General features: G+C 49.2%; 1 protein-coding gene across 1 annotated transcript; it reads left to right on the top strand.

Annotated features, from left to right (window-relative positions):
- The first annotated feature begins 734 nt into the window (after positions 1-734).
- Positions 735-1,679, top strand: LOC138493039 (putative proline-rich protein 21). Its single transcript, XM_069620276.1, has one exon. The coding sequence runs from the start codon at positions 735-737 to the stop codon at positions 1,677-1,679; it is 945 nt and encodes a 314-aa protein (XP_069476377.1).
- Positions 1,680-12,935: the final 11,256 nt, after the last annotated feature.

The raw sequence follows: 12,935 nt of genomic DNA, 5'->3' as shown, positions 1-12,935 counted from the left end.
TCGTTTGCATCCTCGTCACCCATCAGAATCAGCTTCCTCCTCTTCACCCATCAGTATCTGCCGCCTCCTCTTCACCCATGAGAACCTGCACCCTTCTATTCAACCATAAGTAACTGATGACTACTCCTCACCTATCAGCCACCTGTTATCTCCTCTTTACCCACGAGAATCTGCGCTCTACTCGTCAATCATCAGTATCTGCTGCCTCCTTCTTACCCATCAGAAACTGATGCCTTCGCCTAAACCATCAGTATCTGCTGCTACCTCTTCACCAATCAGAAGCTGCTGCCTTCTCTTCAACCATCAGTATCGGCTTGCTCCTTTTCACCGATCAGTATCGGCTGCATCTTCTTCATCCATCAGTATCAGCTTCCTCCTCTTCACCCATCAGTATCGACTGCATCTTCTTCATCCATCAGTATCAACGTCCTACTCTTCACCCATCAGTATCGGCTGCACCTTCCTCATCCATCAGTATCAGCTTCCTCCTCTTCACCGATCAGTATCGTTTGCATCCACTTCACCCATGAGAACCTGCACCCTTCTATTCAACCATCAGTATCTGCCGCCTCCTCTTCACCCATGAGAACCTGCACCCTTCTATTCAACCATAAGTAACTGCTGACTACTCCTCACCTATCAGCTACCTGTTATCTCCTCTTCACCCACAAGAATCTGCGCTCTACTCGTCAATCATCAGTATCTGCTGCCTCCTTCTTACCCATCAGAAACTGATGCCTTCGCCTAAAACCTCAGTAGCTGCAGCTTCCTCTTCACCAATCAGAAGATGCTGCCTTCTCTTCAACCATCAGTATCAGCTTGCTCCTCTTCACCGATCAGTATCGGCTGCATCTTCTTCATCCATCAGTATCAGCTTCCTCCTCTTCACCCATCAGTATCGACTGCATCTTCTTCATCCATTAGTATCAGCTTCCTCCTCTTCGCCCATCAGTATCGTTTGCATCCTCTTCACCCATCAGTATCAGCGTCCGCCTCTTCACCCATCAGTATCGGCTGCATCTTCTTTACCCATCAGTATCAGCTTCCTCTTCTTCACCCATCAGTATCGTTTGCATCCTCTTTACCCATCAGTATCAGCATCCGCTTTTTCACCCATCACTATCGTCTGCATGCTCTTCGCCCATCAGTATCAACTTCCTCCTCTTCATCCATCAGTATCAGCATCCTCCTCTTCACCCATCAGTATTGTTTGCATCCTTTTCACCCATCAGAATCAGCTTTCTCCTCTTCACCCATCAGTATCAGCTGCATCTTCTTTACCCATCAGTATCGGCTTCCTCCTCTTCACCCATCAGTATCGTTTGCATCCTCTTTACCCATCAGTATCAGCGTCCGCCTCTAGACCCATCAGTATCGGCTGCACCTTCTTCATCCATCAGTTTCAGAGTCTGCCTCTTCACCCATCAGTATCGTTTGCATCCTCTTCACCCATCAGTATCAGCTGCATCTTCTTCATCCATCAGTATCAACGTCCTCCTTTTCACCCATCAGTATCGGTTGTACCTTCTTCATCCATCAGTATCCGCTTCCTCGTCTTCACCGATCAGTATCGTTTGCATCTTCTTCACCCATCAGAATCAGCTTCCTCCTCTTCACCCATCAGTATCTGCCACCACCTCTTCACCCATGAGAACCTGCACCCTTCTATTCAACCATAAGTAACTGCTGACTACTCCTCACCTATCAGCCACCTGTTATCTCCTCTTCATCAATGAGAATCTGCACTCTACTCGTCAATCATCAGTATCTGCTGCCTCCTTCTAACCCATCAGAAACCGATGCCTTCACCTAAACCATCAGTATCTGCTGCTTCCTCTTCACCAATCAGAAGCTGCTGCCTTCTCGTCAACCATCAATATCGGCTTCCTCCTCTTCACCCATCAGTATCGGCTGCATCTTCTTTATCCATCAGTATCAGCTTCCTCCTCTTCACCTATCAGTAACGACTGCATCTTCTTCAACCATCAGTATCAGCTTCCTCCTTTTCACTCATCAGTATCGTTTGCATCCTCTTCACCCATCAGTATCAGCCTCCTCCTCGTCACCCATCAGTATCGGCTGCATCTTCTTCATTCATCCGTATCAGCGTCCTCCTCTTCACCCATCAGTATCATTTGCATCCTCTTCACCAATCAGAATCTGCTGCCTCTTCTTCGATCCTAAGTACATGCTTTCTCCTTTCCATCCATCAGTATTTGGGACCCCTTTGCTCTTATGCACTAAGTTTGGTCATAGCTGTACAACATTGGGAATAATCATTCTCAGTGGGAAGAAGTGATATCCCTTAGCCTCATATGAGCTAGGTATAGTTATAAGCTAGCCTGCGTAAATGTGCTTTGATAAAGAACAACATTGTGTATTGCTTTTAACGGTCTAATAAGCTGCCGGAATGGAAAGAAATGTGTATTTATACAGGTGTTTCTGACCCTTGCCGTCTCCAGCTTCACTAAGAGCTAGATTCATCTGCGTAATTTCATATGACTATCTCATATATTCCAACGTAGTGATTCCATTATTCCAGGTCTGTTGCTCTTATCAAGTGTGACATGTATGAATAAAAGGATGAATCAATACAGAAGACTCACTACTTTGTGTTCCTGCTCCTTGCACTGCTGTGTTCCTTCTACTCCTTGGATGTCTGTGTTCCTCCTGCTCCTTGGAGTCTTGTGTTACTTTGCTCATTGGGCTGCCATGTTCCTCCTGCTCCTTGTGCTGCTGCGTTCTCCTGCTACTCGGGCTGCCGTACTCCTCCTGCTCCTTGGGCCGCTGTTTTCCTCCATCTCTGGGATTTCTGTGTTCTCCTGCTCCTTGGGATGCTATGTGTTCCTGATCCTAGGACTGATATGTTCTCCTGCTTCTTGAGCTGCCGTGTTCCCACTGCTCCTTATACTGCTGTGTTCTCCTGCTTTTTGGACTACTTTGTTCCCCTGTACCTATGGCTACCGTGTTCTCCTGCTCTTTGTGCTGCTTTGCTCCTCCTGCTGCTTGAACTGCTGTGTTCTCCTGTTGCTTGGGTTGTTGTGTTTTTTCCTGTTCCTTGGACTATTGCATTGTTGGGATGCTGTGTTCTCCTGCTCTTTGGGCTGCTGTGTTCCCCCTGCTCCTAAAACTGCTGTGTTCTCCTACTCCCTGTGCTACTGTATTCTCTTTTGCACTTTGGGCTGCAGTATTCCTCCTGCTCCTTGGGCATCAGTGCTCTCCTGCTCCTTGGATTACTGTGCTGCCCTGCTCCATGAGCTGCTAAATACCTCCTGTTCTCTGAACTGCTGCATCCCTTCTGTTCCTTGGATTATTGTTTTCTCCTTCTCTTTGGACTGCTGAACTACCCTGCTCCTTGGGCTGCTGAGGTTTCCTGCTCCTTGGACTGCCATGTTCCTCCTACTCCTTAGCCTTATGTGTTCTTCTAGATCCTTGGGCTGCTGTCTTCCTCCTGCACCTTCGACTTCTATGTTCCACCGGCTCTTTGGAATGCTGTGTTCTCCTACTCCCTGGGCTACTATTTTCTCATGCTCTTGGGCTGCAGTATTCCTCCTGCTCCTTGGGCTTCTGTGTTCTCCTGCTCCTTGGACTGCTATGTCCTCTTTCTCCCTGGGCTGCTATGTTCCTCCTGCACACTGGACTTATTTGTTCCTCCTGCTCTTTTGACTGCTGTGTTCCTCTTGTCCCTTTGACTGCTGTGTTCTCCTGATCCTTGGACTGATGTGTTCTCCTGCTGCTTTGGCTGCTTTGTCCTTTTGCTCCATTGGCTGCATTGTTCCTCCTGCTCCTTGGATGAATAGGTTTTCCTACTCATTGGACTGCTGTGTTTTACTGATTCTTGTGATGCCTTGTTCCTCCTGATCCTTGGACAGCTCTGCTCTACAATTCCCTGGGCTGCTGTGTTCTCCAGCTCCTTGTACTGCTATGTTCCCCTCCTCCTTGGTCTGCTGTGTTCCTTCTACTCCTTGGATGTCTGTCTTCCTGCCGCTTCTTGTACTGCTGTGTTCGATTTCTTTTTTGACTATTTTGTTCCCCTGCTGCTAGGGCTACTGTGTTCTCCTGCTCTTTTTAATGCTTTGCTCCTACAGCTGCTTGACCTGCTGTGCTCTCCTGTTCCTTGGGTTGCTGTGTTTCTCCTGTTCCTTGGACTGTTGCGTTGTTGGGATGCTGTGTTCTCCTGCTCTTTGAGCTGCCGTGTTCTCCCTGCTCCTTAAACTGCTGTGTTCTCCTACTCCCTGAGCTACTGCATTCTCTTGCTCTTTGGGTTGCAGTATTCCTCCTACTCCTTGGGCATCAGTGTTCTCCTGCTCCTTGAACTGCTGTGCTCCCCTGCTCCATGAGCGCTAAATACCTCCTGTTCTCTGAACTGCTGCATCCCTTCTGTTCCTTGGGCTTTTGTGTTCCTCCGGTCCCTTAGATTGTTGTTTTCGCCTGCTCTTTGGACTGCTGTGTTACCAAGCTCCTTGGGCTTCTGTGCTCCTTCTGCTCCTTGGGCTGCTGAAGTTTCCTGCTCCTTGGACTTCAATGTTCCTCCTACTCCTTAGACTTCTATGTTCTTCTAGCTCCTTGGACTGCTGTGTTCCTGCTGCACCTTAGACTTCTATGTTCCTCTGGCTCGTTGGACTGCTATGTTCTACTCCCTGCGCTACTATTTTCTCATGCTTTTTGGGCCGAAGTATTCCTCCTGCTCCTTGGGCTTCTGTGTTCTCCTGCTCCTTGGACTGCTGTGCTCTCCTGCTCCTTGGGCTGCTGTGTTCTCCCGCTCTTTATGCTGCTGTGTTCCTCCTGCTCTTTTGCCTGCTGTGTTCCTCCTGTTTTTTGGACTGCTGTGTTCCTCCTGTCCTTTTAACTGATGTGTTCTCCTGCTACTTGTGATGCTGTGTTCTTTTGCTCCATTGGCTGCAGCGTTCCCCCTGCACCTTAAACCAGAGTTTTCCTACTCGTTGGACTGCCGTGTTTTACTGCTTCTTGTGCTGCTGTGTACCTCCTGATCCTTGGACAGATGTGCTCTACAATTCCCTGGCTGCTGTGTTCCCTGTGCTCCGGTGGCTGCTGTGTTTTCCAGCTCCTTGTACTGTTGTGTTCCCCTGCTCCTTGGTCTGCTGTGTTCCTTCTGCTCCTTGTATGTCTGTGTTCCTCCTGCTCCTTGGACTGTTGTGTTCCTCTGCTCATTGGGCTGTCGTATTACTCCTGCTCTTTGGGCTGCCCTGTTCCTTGCACTGCTGCCTTCCTCTTGTTCCTTGAGCTGCTGCGTTCTCCTTCTACTTGGGCTACCATATTCCTCCTGCTCCTTGGACTTCTGTGTTTATCCTTCTCCGGGACTTCTGTGTTCTCCTGCTCCTTGGGCTGCTGTGTGTTCCTGATCCTTGGACTGATGTGTTCTACTGCTTCTTGGGCTGCTGTGTTCCCCTGCTCCTTGAACTGCTGTGTTCTCCTGCTTTTTGGACTACTTTGTTCCCCTGCTCCTTGGGCTGCTGGTTTCTCCTGCTCTTTGTGCTGCTTTGTTCCTCCTGCTGCTTGGGTATCAGTGTTCTCCTGCTCTATGAGCTGCTAAATACCTCCTGTTCTTTGAACCTCTGCATTCCTTCTGTTCCTTGGGCCTTTTTGCTCCTCCTGTCCCTTGGATTGTTGTTTTCTCCTGCTCTTTGGACTGCTGTGTTTCCCTGCTTTTGGGCTGCTGTGTTCCTTCTGCTCCTTGGGCTGCTGTGTTTTCCTGCTCCTTGTACTGCTATGGTCCTCCTACTCATTAGACTTCTGTGTTCTTCTAGCTCCTTGGGCTGCTGTGTTCCTCCTGCACCTTGGACTTATATGTCCCTCCTGCTCTTACGACAGCTGTGTTCCTCCTGTCCCTTTGACTGCTGTGTCCTCCTGATCCTTGGACTGCTGTGTTCTCCTGCTACTTGGGCTGATGTGTTCTTTTTCTCCATCGGCTGCAGTGTTCCCCATGCACCTTAGACTTCTTTGTTCCTCCTGCTCCTTGAATGAATGAATTTTCATGCTTGGTGGACTGCTGTGTTTTACTGCTTCTTGTGCTTCTGTGTTCCTCCTGATCTTTGGACAGTTGTGCTGTACAATTCCTTGGGCTGCTGTGTTCCCCCTGTTCCAGGGGCTGCTGTGTTTTACAGCTCCTTGCACTACTGTGTTCCTCTGCTCCTTGGTCTGCTGTGTTCTTTCTACTCCTTGGGTGTCTGTGTTCCTTTTGCTCCTTGGACTGTTGTGTTTGTCTGCTCATTGGGCTGTCGTATTACTCCTGCGCGTTGGACTGCCATGTTGGACTGCCATGTTCCTTGAACTGCTGCATTCCTCCTGCTCCTCGGGCTGATGCGTTCTCCTGCTACTTGGGCTGTCGTATTCCTCCTGCTCTTTGGACTGCTGTGTTTCTTCTTCTCTGGGACTTCTGTGTTCTCCCACTCCTTGGGCTGCTGTGTGTTCCTGATCCTTGGACTAATGTGTTCTCCTGCTTCTTGGGCTGCTGTGTTCCCCCTGCTCCTTGAACTGCTGTGTTCTCCTGCTTTTTGGACTACTTTTTTCCCCTGCTACTTGGGCGGCTGTGTTCTCCTGTTCTTTGTGCTGCTTTGTTCCTCCTGCTGCTTCATCTGCTGTGTTCTCCTGCTCCTTGGGCTGTTGTGTTTCTCCTGTTCCTTGGGCTGTTGCGTTGTTGGGATGTCGTGTTCCTCCTGCTCTTTGGGCTGCCATGGTCCCCCTGCTCCTTGAATTGCTCTGCTCTCCTACTCCCTGGGCTACTGTATTATCTTGCTCTTTGGGCTGCAGTATTCGTCCTGCTCCTTGGGTATTAGTGTTCTCCTACTCCTTGGACTGCTGTGTTCTCCTGCATCCTGAGCTGCTAAATACCTCCTGTTCTGTGGATTGCTGCATTCCTTCGGTTCCTTGGGATTTTGTGTTCCTCCTGTCCCTTAGATTGCTGTTTTCTCCTGCTCCTTGGGCTGCTGTGTTCCTCCTGCATCTTGGACTTCTTTGTTCCTCCTGTTCCTTTGGCTGCTGTGCTCTCCTGCTTTTTGAGCTGCTGTATTCGCCTGTCCTTGGATTGTTTGTATCCTGTCCACCTGGACTTCCCTGGGTGTGTCCCCTTGAACCTATACTCTCTCCGCGTCATTGTGCCTTTAGTCCTTTTCCTGTACACAGCGCTGTATTTGTACGCACTGAGAGAAGAGTCTGTTGCCAGTGGTGACACTTAAACTTAAACAAGGAAAACGGAAAATGTTGGTACTCTTGTTCAGAGAGGAATTGCCATAGCATTTCGGTGCTGGACTGCCCATGTGGGCGGGACAAAGTCTGATATGCAAATGGATATTTCCCATCTGTGAAAGGTACAGTGAGCAAAAAGCGTGTGCAGCAAACTCTCATCTCAGAACAGGTTATCATGCCATGTTCTTTCTGGAGAGGAGTGCCTGCTACCTTTTTTGATATATTTGTGCCTTTAGTTCTTTTCCTGGACACGGCGCTGTATTTGTACGCACTGAGAGAAGAGTCTGTTGCCAGTGGTGACACTTAAACTTAAGCAGGGAAAACGGTGCTTTTTGAAGTGTAAAACACAGAGGTTTGCCTCTGTGAAATTCTGAAAAGGGGTTGTTTTTTTGTTTATATTTCATTTAAGCCTTGTCTTTTATTATTGGACTGGGGCAGAACCAAGCGTGGAATGGAGAGTGCTGGTGGCCCCTTTCTCTGATAATTCACAGCCATTACCACCCCCAAAGCCCTCATTCTGTGTTTATGCCACAGTAAATGCCTGCCCCACATACGGCTGATTTTTTTCAAGCTAGTTTGAGATGTGTTTAAGTTGACATGAAAACAGTGAGATAACAACGCATACACACTGGCACATTTTTTTAGAAGATGCTTGTGCGAAAATTCTGTGACGCGAAGACAAGAAGGGAAATACACAGATGTCTGGTTCAATGTCTTGTGTGGGTTAGAAATGTGTTGTAATTGTTTTACGCACCCCTTGATTTCAGGAATAAGGGTTCTTTCAAATGAATGTTGACAACAAGGAGGTGTTTTGAAAAAATGGAGACGATCATGGGTACAACTTTAGGCAGAGAGAGTCACCACCGGGGGTCCGTTTTTGTGTTTGATCCTATTTTTAGTATCTGTCGTTGTGCTCTGTTCTTGTCCCACTGTGTTTATGTTACTGTCCTGGTTCTTGCCTGCTCCCGTCGTCGTGTGCGTTGCCTCCCTACTGCCTGGGGTTCTGTGCGGTTCCTTGGCATGTCTTCCGCTCTTGATACATCCGGCAATCCGTTTTCTGATTGGTCGATCGTTGCCCCTATGCGTCTCATTGGTTGCGACGTTCAACACAGTTCCTGACAGTTTGTGAAATTAGAAAAGTACCCCCCAGTATTTCCACAGAGTATTCCACACAGTGCTAACTGTGGCCGACTTCTGCACGAGAAAGAATGCCTGTGCAACTCCAGGCCTTTGCTCAGACCCCCCCCACCCCCCCACCCCCACCCCCGGAACGCAGGACATCTCTAAGCAAATGAAGTCAAGGCTCCGTGGCTCCAGGCGAGGTTCCCTCGGCCCTGCTTGAGTAAATAGGGGATTGGCAGGACATTGGCTGCCGCCATCAAACCATTTGCCTTTGAAGTTTCTTCCAAAAGAACTGCAAAAATATGCATCGCATTGTCTAGAGTCCATAAGAGCCCGGAATGCGCGGGGTATGCGTGCACCTCGGGCCTGCACTTATATGGTGCTACATAACGCCTCCAGCTCGGAGCGCTTCCTCCCGGTCCTTCCAGAGAGATGAATGCGGATTAAAAAGAGATTCTCTTGCTTTTCGTGCCCAGTCTCGCTCTCGCATGGGGGATGGACCCTGTATATTTGTACAGGCGAGAGCCTTTTATGCGGAATGGTCTTTCTTGGAACTCTAGCCTTGTTCTATGGCGGAAGGATACACACAAAGGTCTTTCCCTTGGCGATGTATTAAGAGTAGTTATATAGCGTTTGGGAAGCCATATCACAGCAGAGCATTTTAAAGATAATATACGCAATAGCTTCCGAAGGGGCCGGGGGTACAGGAAAAATAGAGAAGGCAGTAATGACGGAGGTAAGGTTAGAACCATAGGGGGTGAGGGTTGCTCATCCTACAGAACTAGGTAGGGTTATTATAATCCAGGCACATGGCCCTCAAAAACCAACCCACTGCAGGTTTTCATCCTAGCCACATATAGTACACCTGAGCACAAGGAATCTACACAGGATTTATTTGCATTGTGGTCTATTACCCTGACCACGGGCAGATTTTCAAGAAATCTTGGGGCGCCCAAAAAAGGAGCTGCCCAATCCACAAAGGGCCCCTGAATGAGAGCTTCTTTGAGCCCCTGTGCACATGTGCACAAATCAGGGGCCAATTCCGCACATTTAACAGGGTATCCAGTGATTTCAGCGACAACAATTTCAGTGAGGGATTTTTTGACGAAACAAAAACAGCGAAAAAAACACTGAGTGGGGCAAGGGGATAACACGGGGGGGAGGGGGGGGGGTTGGTATGGGCTAAAACTCATAGGGAAACAGGGAGATTGGGGCGATGCCCCAAATAGAAAAATAAAAATCGGTATTTCTTTCGCTGTTTTTGTTTCTTTAAAAAAATCCCTCTGAAATTGTTTTTAGAAAAAATCACTTCGAACCTTTAAAAGCACATCACATATTCACAAACGGGCTGTCACTTCAAATGCACAGAAAGGAGGGTCATCCCCCTGCGCCTGTTTGGTACAAGGGCAGGGGAGCCACAAATCACGACAGCACATCTGCGCATTTCTAAAAGTAGTGCAAATGAAACAAGCGCATTTCCTGTGCTCTTTTCACTGGTGCTGCCTTTTGGACAGCTGCTTCATGGTCCTTCAGGAAGGGACCTGCAGTCTGCTTCATTTTTGGTTCGGGCCATTAGCGCCCCCTGTATCCCAAAACTATTGCATTGGAATACAGGGGGGAGGGAAATGACATGTGACCAGGGTCACACTGGCTAGTGGGAGTTATTTGGTTATTAACCAACCCATTGATGGCCCATAGCTGCACGTGCTACTCCCTATGACCATTCCCATCCACTAGCTGCCCCTCCCCACCATGAAAACTGTCGCCTGACAGTGTTTTTTCTAAGCAGCTTGCTGAGAGTTAATGGCTTCATTGCAGCTGTAAATGGCTGGTTTAATGGAAATGTCTTAACCAAGTGCGCCTTTTGCCACTTGATTTATACCTCTTCTGATTCACTGAAATCCTGTTAAAAAGTATTTGCCAAGTACTGACATTGTGTGCCCAGGTAATCGCTCCATTTTCCTGCTGTTGTGATCTTATGGCCAGGCAGTACCATTATATCAGTGATCAGCAAATGTCTATCCCATGCCAACACCAAAAGCCCAAACTGTTGTCTTTGCCAATGCTTATTTTATCCTGAATTCAGAACTTCTTCTCCGCCAGTACCCACCAGTAACACGCTCCATAAATATGGGGTCTACAATTAAGCAGGAGTCATTATATCTGGAGTATAGTGGTATATTTATTTTTAAATGTTTATGTGCCCCTCGTTGGTACAGAGCAGACTTTCCTGGCCTGTACCTGGTGGATTCCCTTTAGTGCAAGGGTTGCTCGCGGCCTTGTTTGAAACAAAAGAAGTGTTGCAAGAGCAAAAGAAAGGAACAGGAGCCGCGCGCTTAGGGCGCTTAGGTCAGCTGGAGCCTGTCTCTCCTGCCCGGCGCTCCACTATGTGCGCCCCTCACATTGAGGAGCTGGATACCTCTCAACTCACACGCTTTTAGTTAGCCCTCTCACCCGCCATTGGCCGCCAAGTTCCTTACACGCCCATATATGTCAACGGGCTATCACCCGCCAAAAACATAACCGGGTGTTTTCACCCACCCTGGAAGCAAAAAGGGTTCAGAGCTCTGGAACTGGTCCTGCCAGTAGCATTGTACTCCTGCGCTGAGCCCAGTGGTCGAAGTGTACGAAACGAATTAGTGGAACTATGTACCCTGCTGGCCTGCCCCCGCTCCCCACAAACCCCATCACCACACCCCATCACGCACGCCCAATCCAAAGCCCCAAAGCTGTTTAAGGGAATGTTCAGTGCAGTGCACTGAAGTGCAAGTTTCAACTTCTTCCTGCACTTTTATCTTAAAACTAAACCAATTCAGAATGGTTTCTTTGTAAAATAAAAGTATAGAAACAGTAACACTTTTTTTTTTAAAGGAGAGGAGCACCGCTCCCAAGCGCTCCCACCCACTTCAACTACTTGTGCACTGTTGGGGGCCTGCTCCGGGTCACCGGGCAGGCTCCATACACATGTCGAGATCCCCTGACGGGCTCACACGCCGGAGTCGCAGTTGGTCTGACTCCCGAGCCGGAAGCAGCTCGTACTTTTTATTAACTTGGTCACATGGGGAACCATGTGACCAAGACACACAGGCACACTGGGAGATACCATGTCTCCCTACAGGGGTGACATGCAACATGCACCATGGGTAAGCGGGAGTGTTGCGCTTTCACCGCTGCAGCCCATGGCTGTAAGCACCGATGTCGCGCCATTCTTTTCCTCACTTGGGCTGCACTGGCGTATGTGGGCCGGGGTTCCAAGTGCTAACGCCGCCTCCCTTCCTCTCCTTACCCAGGCTGCTCCTGACATACGCAGCCAGAGGTATGCTGCCCTCTCCACCGCACCCCCACTCCCCCCACTGCACTTGTCAGCGGGGCCTCTCCTAGCATGCACAACCCAGTAATTCTTTTGATTGTCTGTACCTGGTCCACCTATGGGGCCTGGCTGGCTGCCTATCCACCAGCAAGAGTTCCCTTTACAGCCAAAAGGAGCCTCGTGCAACTCAGACCAAACTACCAACACTTTCTAAGTGGGACAGACAGGACAGAAAGGAGGAAAAAAGCTGGTGTATTTGCCCTTTCAATGCCCGGGCAAAGGTGACCATATAAAGCTGCCACCATGCAAAGACTAGTGCACCAGTACTTTCTGTTGTTAGTGTTTTCTTTGGCCATGGGCATTATTGGGTCTTCCTTGCAGCAGTAATACTGCATATGAGGTCATCATTTTCTATCCGATTTGGGGCCTTTGAGGTACCCCCTCATGTGCCTTACTGCTCCTGCGCCTCTGCATTCCTGCCTCTGCCCTGTGTTTAGCCTACCTCGGGGTCTCTGGTGATCTCAGAACTAAGAACCACTGCTATCCAGAAGAGATAGGTAATGGGCGTGGCCGGAGGCGGTACAAGGGGAATTCCAGTTGTATTTACCTGTGCATATTTTCTGTTAGCTTGCCCGCCTGCACCTGTTCCCACCTCTCCTGTGTCCAGCCACACCAGCGCTCACCCCACTCCACACCTCTGTTGAGAAGTGTTTTCGGACATGTCGCACATGGACAGGATTGTCATATCTGAAGATGAACATCTTCCTTCTCGAGCTCTCCGCTCTTCCACCTCCAACTCTCTGAGGGTCAGACGCTTCTCCAAGCTGGGGCCTCCCTCTGGAACAGCCTCCCTGTCTCTCTCAAACTGGAGCAGAACCACCTCCGGTTCCGGAAGCAACTCAAGACCTTCCTTTTCACTTCCGCTTTCTCTCTTCCTCTCCCCTGCTGATGCACCTGATTGCCCCGCGCACTGGTCACCTGGTTACACTCTGAACTATGGCCCAGGCTCCTGCATGTCCAGTTGCCCTTGTACTGCCTCTGCCCCCCCCCAGCACTTTAGGGTATGTATCTGCAACCCTACAATCCCTTCTCTCTGCACTTATATAGAAGTAGGACTACCGTAAATGCAAATAAAACGGCACTCCTACTTCTATGTCGCTGGCCTTTTGCAGAGAGGGGAGTGGGGGGTGTGCTCACAGGCACTCTCCTCTTATTGGAGGAGAGCGCTGGGGAGGGGAAGGGGAGGAAATGTGGGAGTGAAATGCTTTTCACGCTCCCATTTGAACAGGGGGAGTTG

Source organism: Ambystoma mexicanum, chromosome 10 (genome assembly GCF_040938575.1).
Source record: "Ambystoma mexicanum isolate Mex_15411 chromosome 10, UKY_AmexF1_1, whole genome shotgun sequence".
Taxonomy (NCBI): Eukaryota; Metazoa; Chordata; class Amphibia; order Caudata; family Ambystomatidae; genus Ambystoma; species Ambystoma mexicanum.
This window is presented reverse-complemented; position numbering and strand designations above follow the sequence as displayed.

Coding starts and splice junctions, on each gene's coding strand:
- LOC138493039 (XM_069620276.1), top strand. CDS start 735: ATGCCTTCGCCTAAAACCTCAGTAGCTGCAGCTTCCTCTTCACCAATC.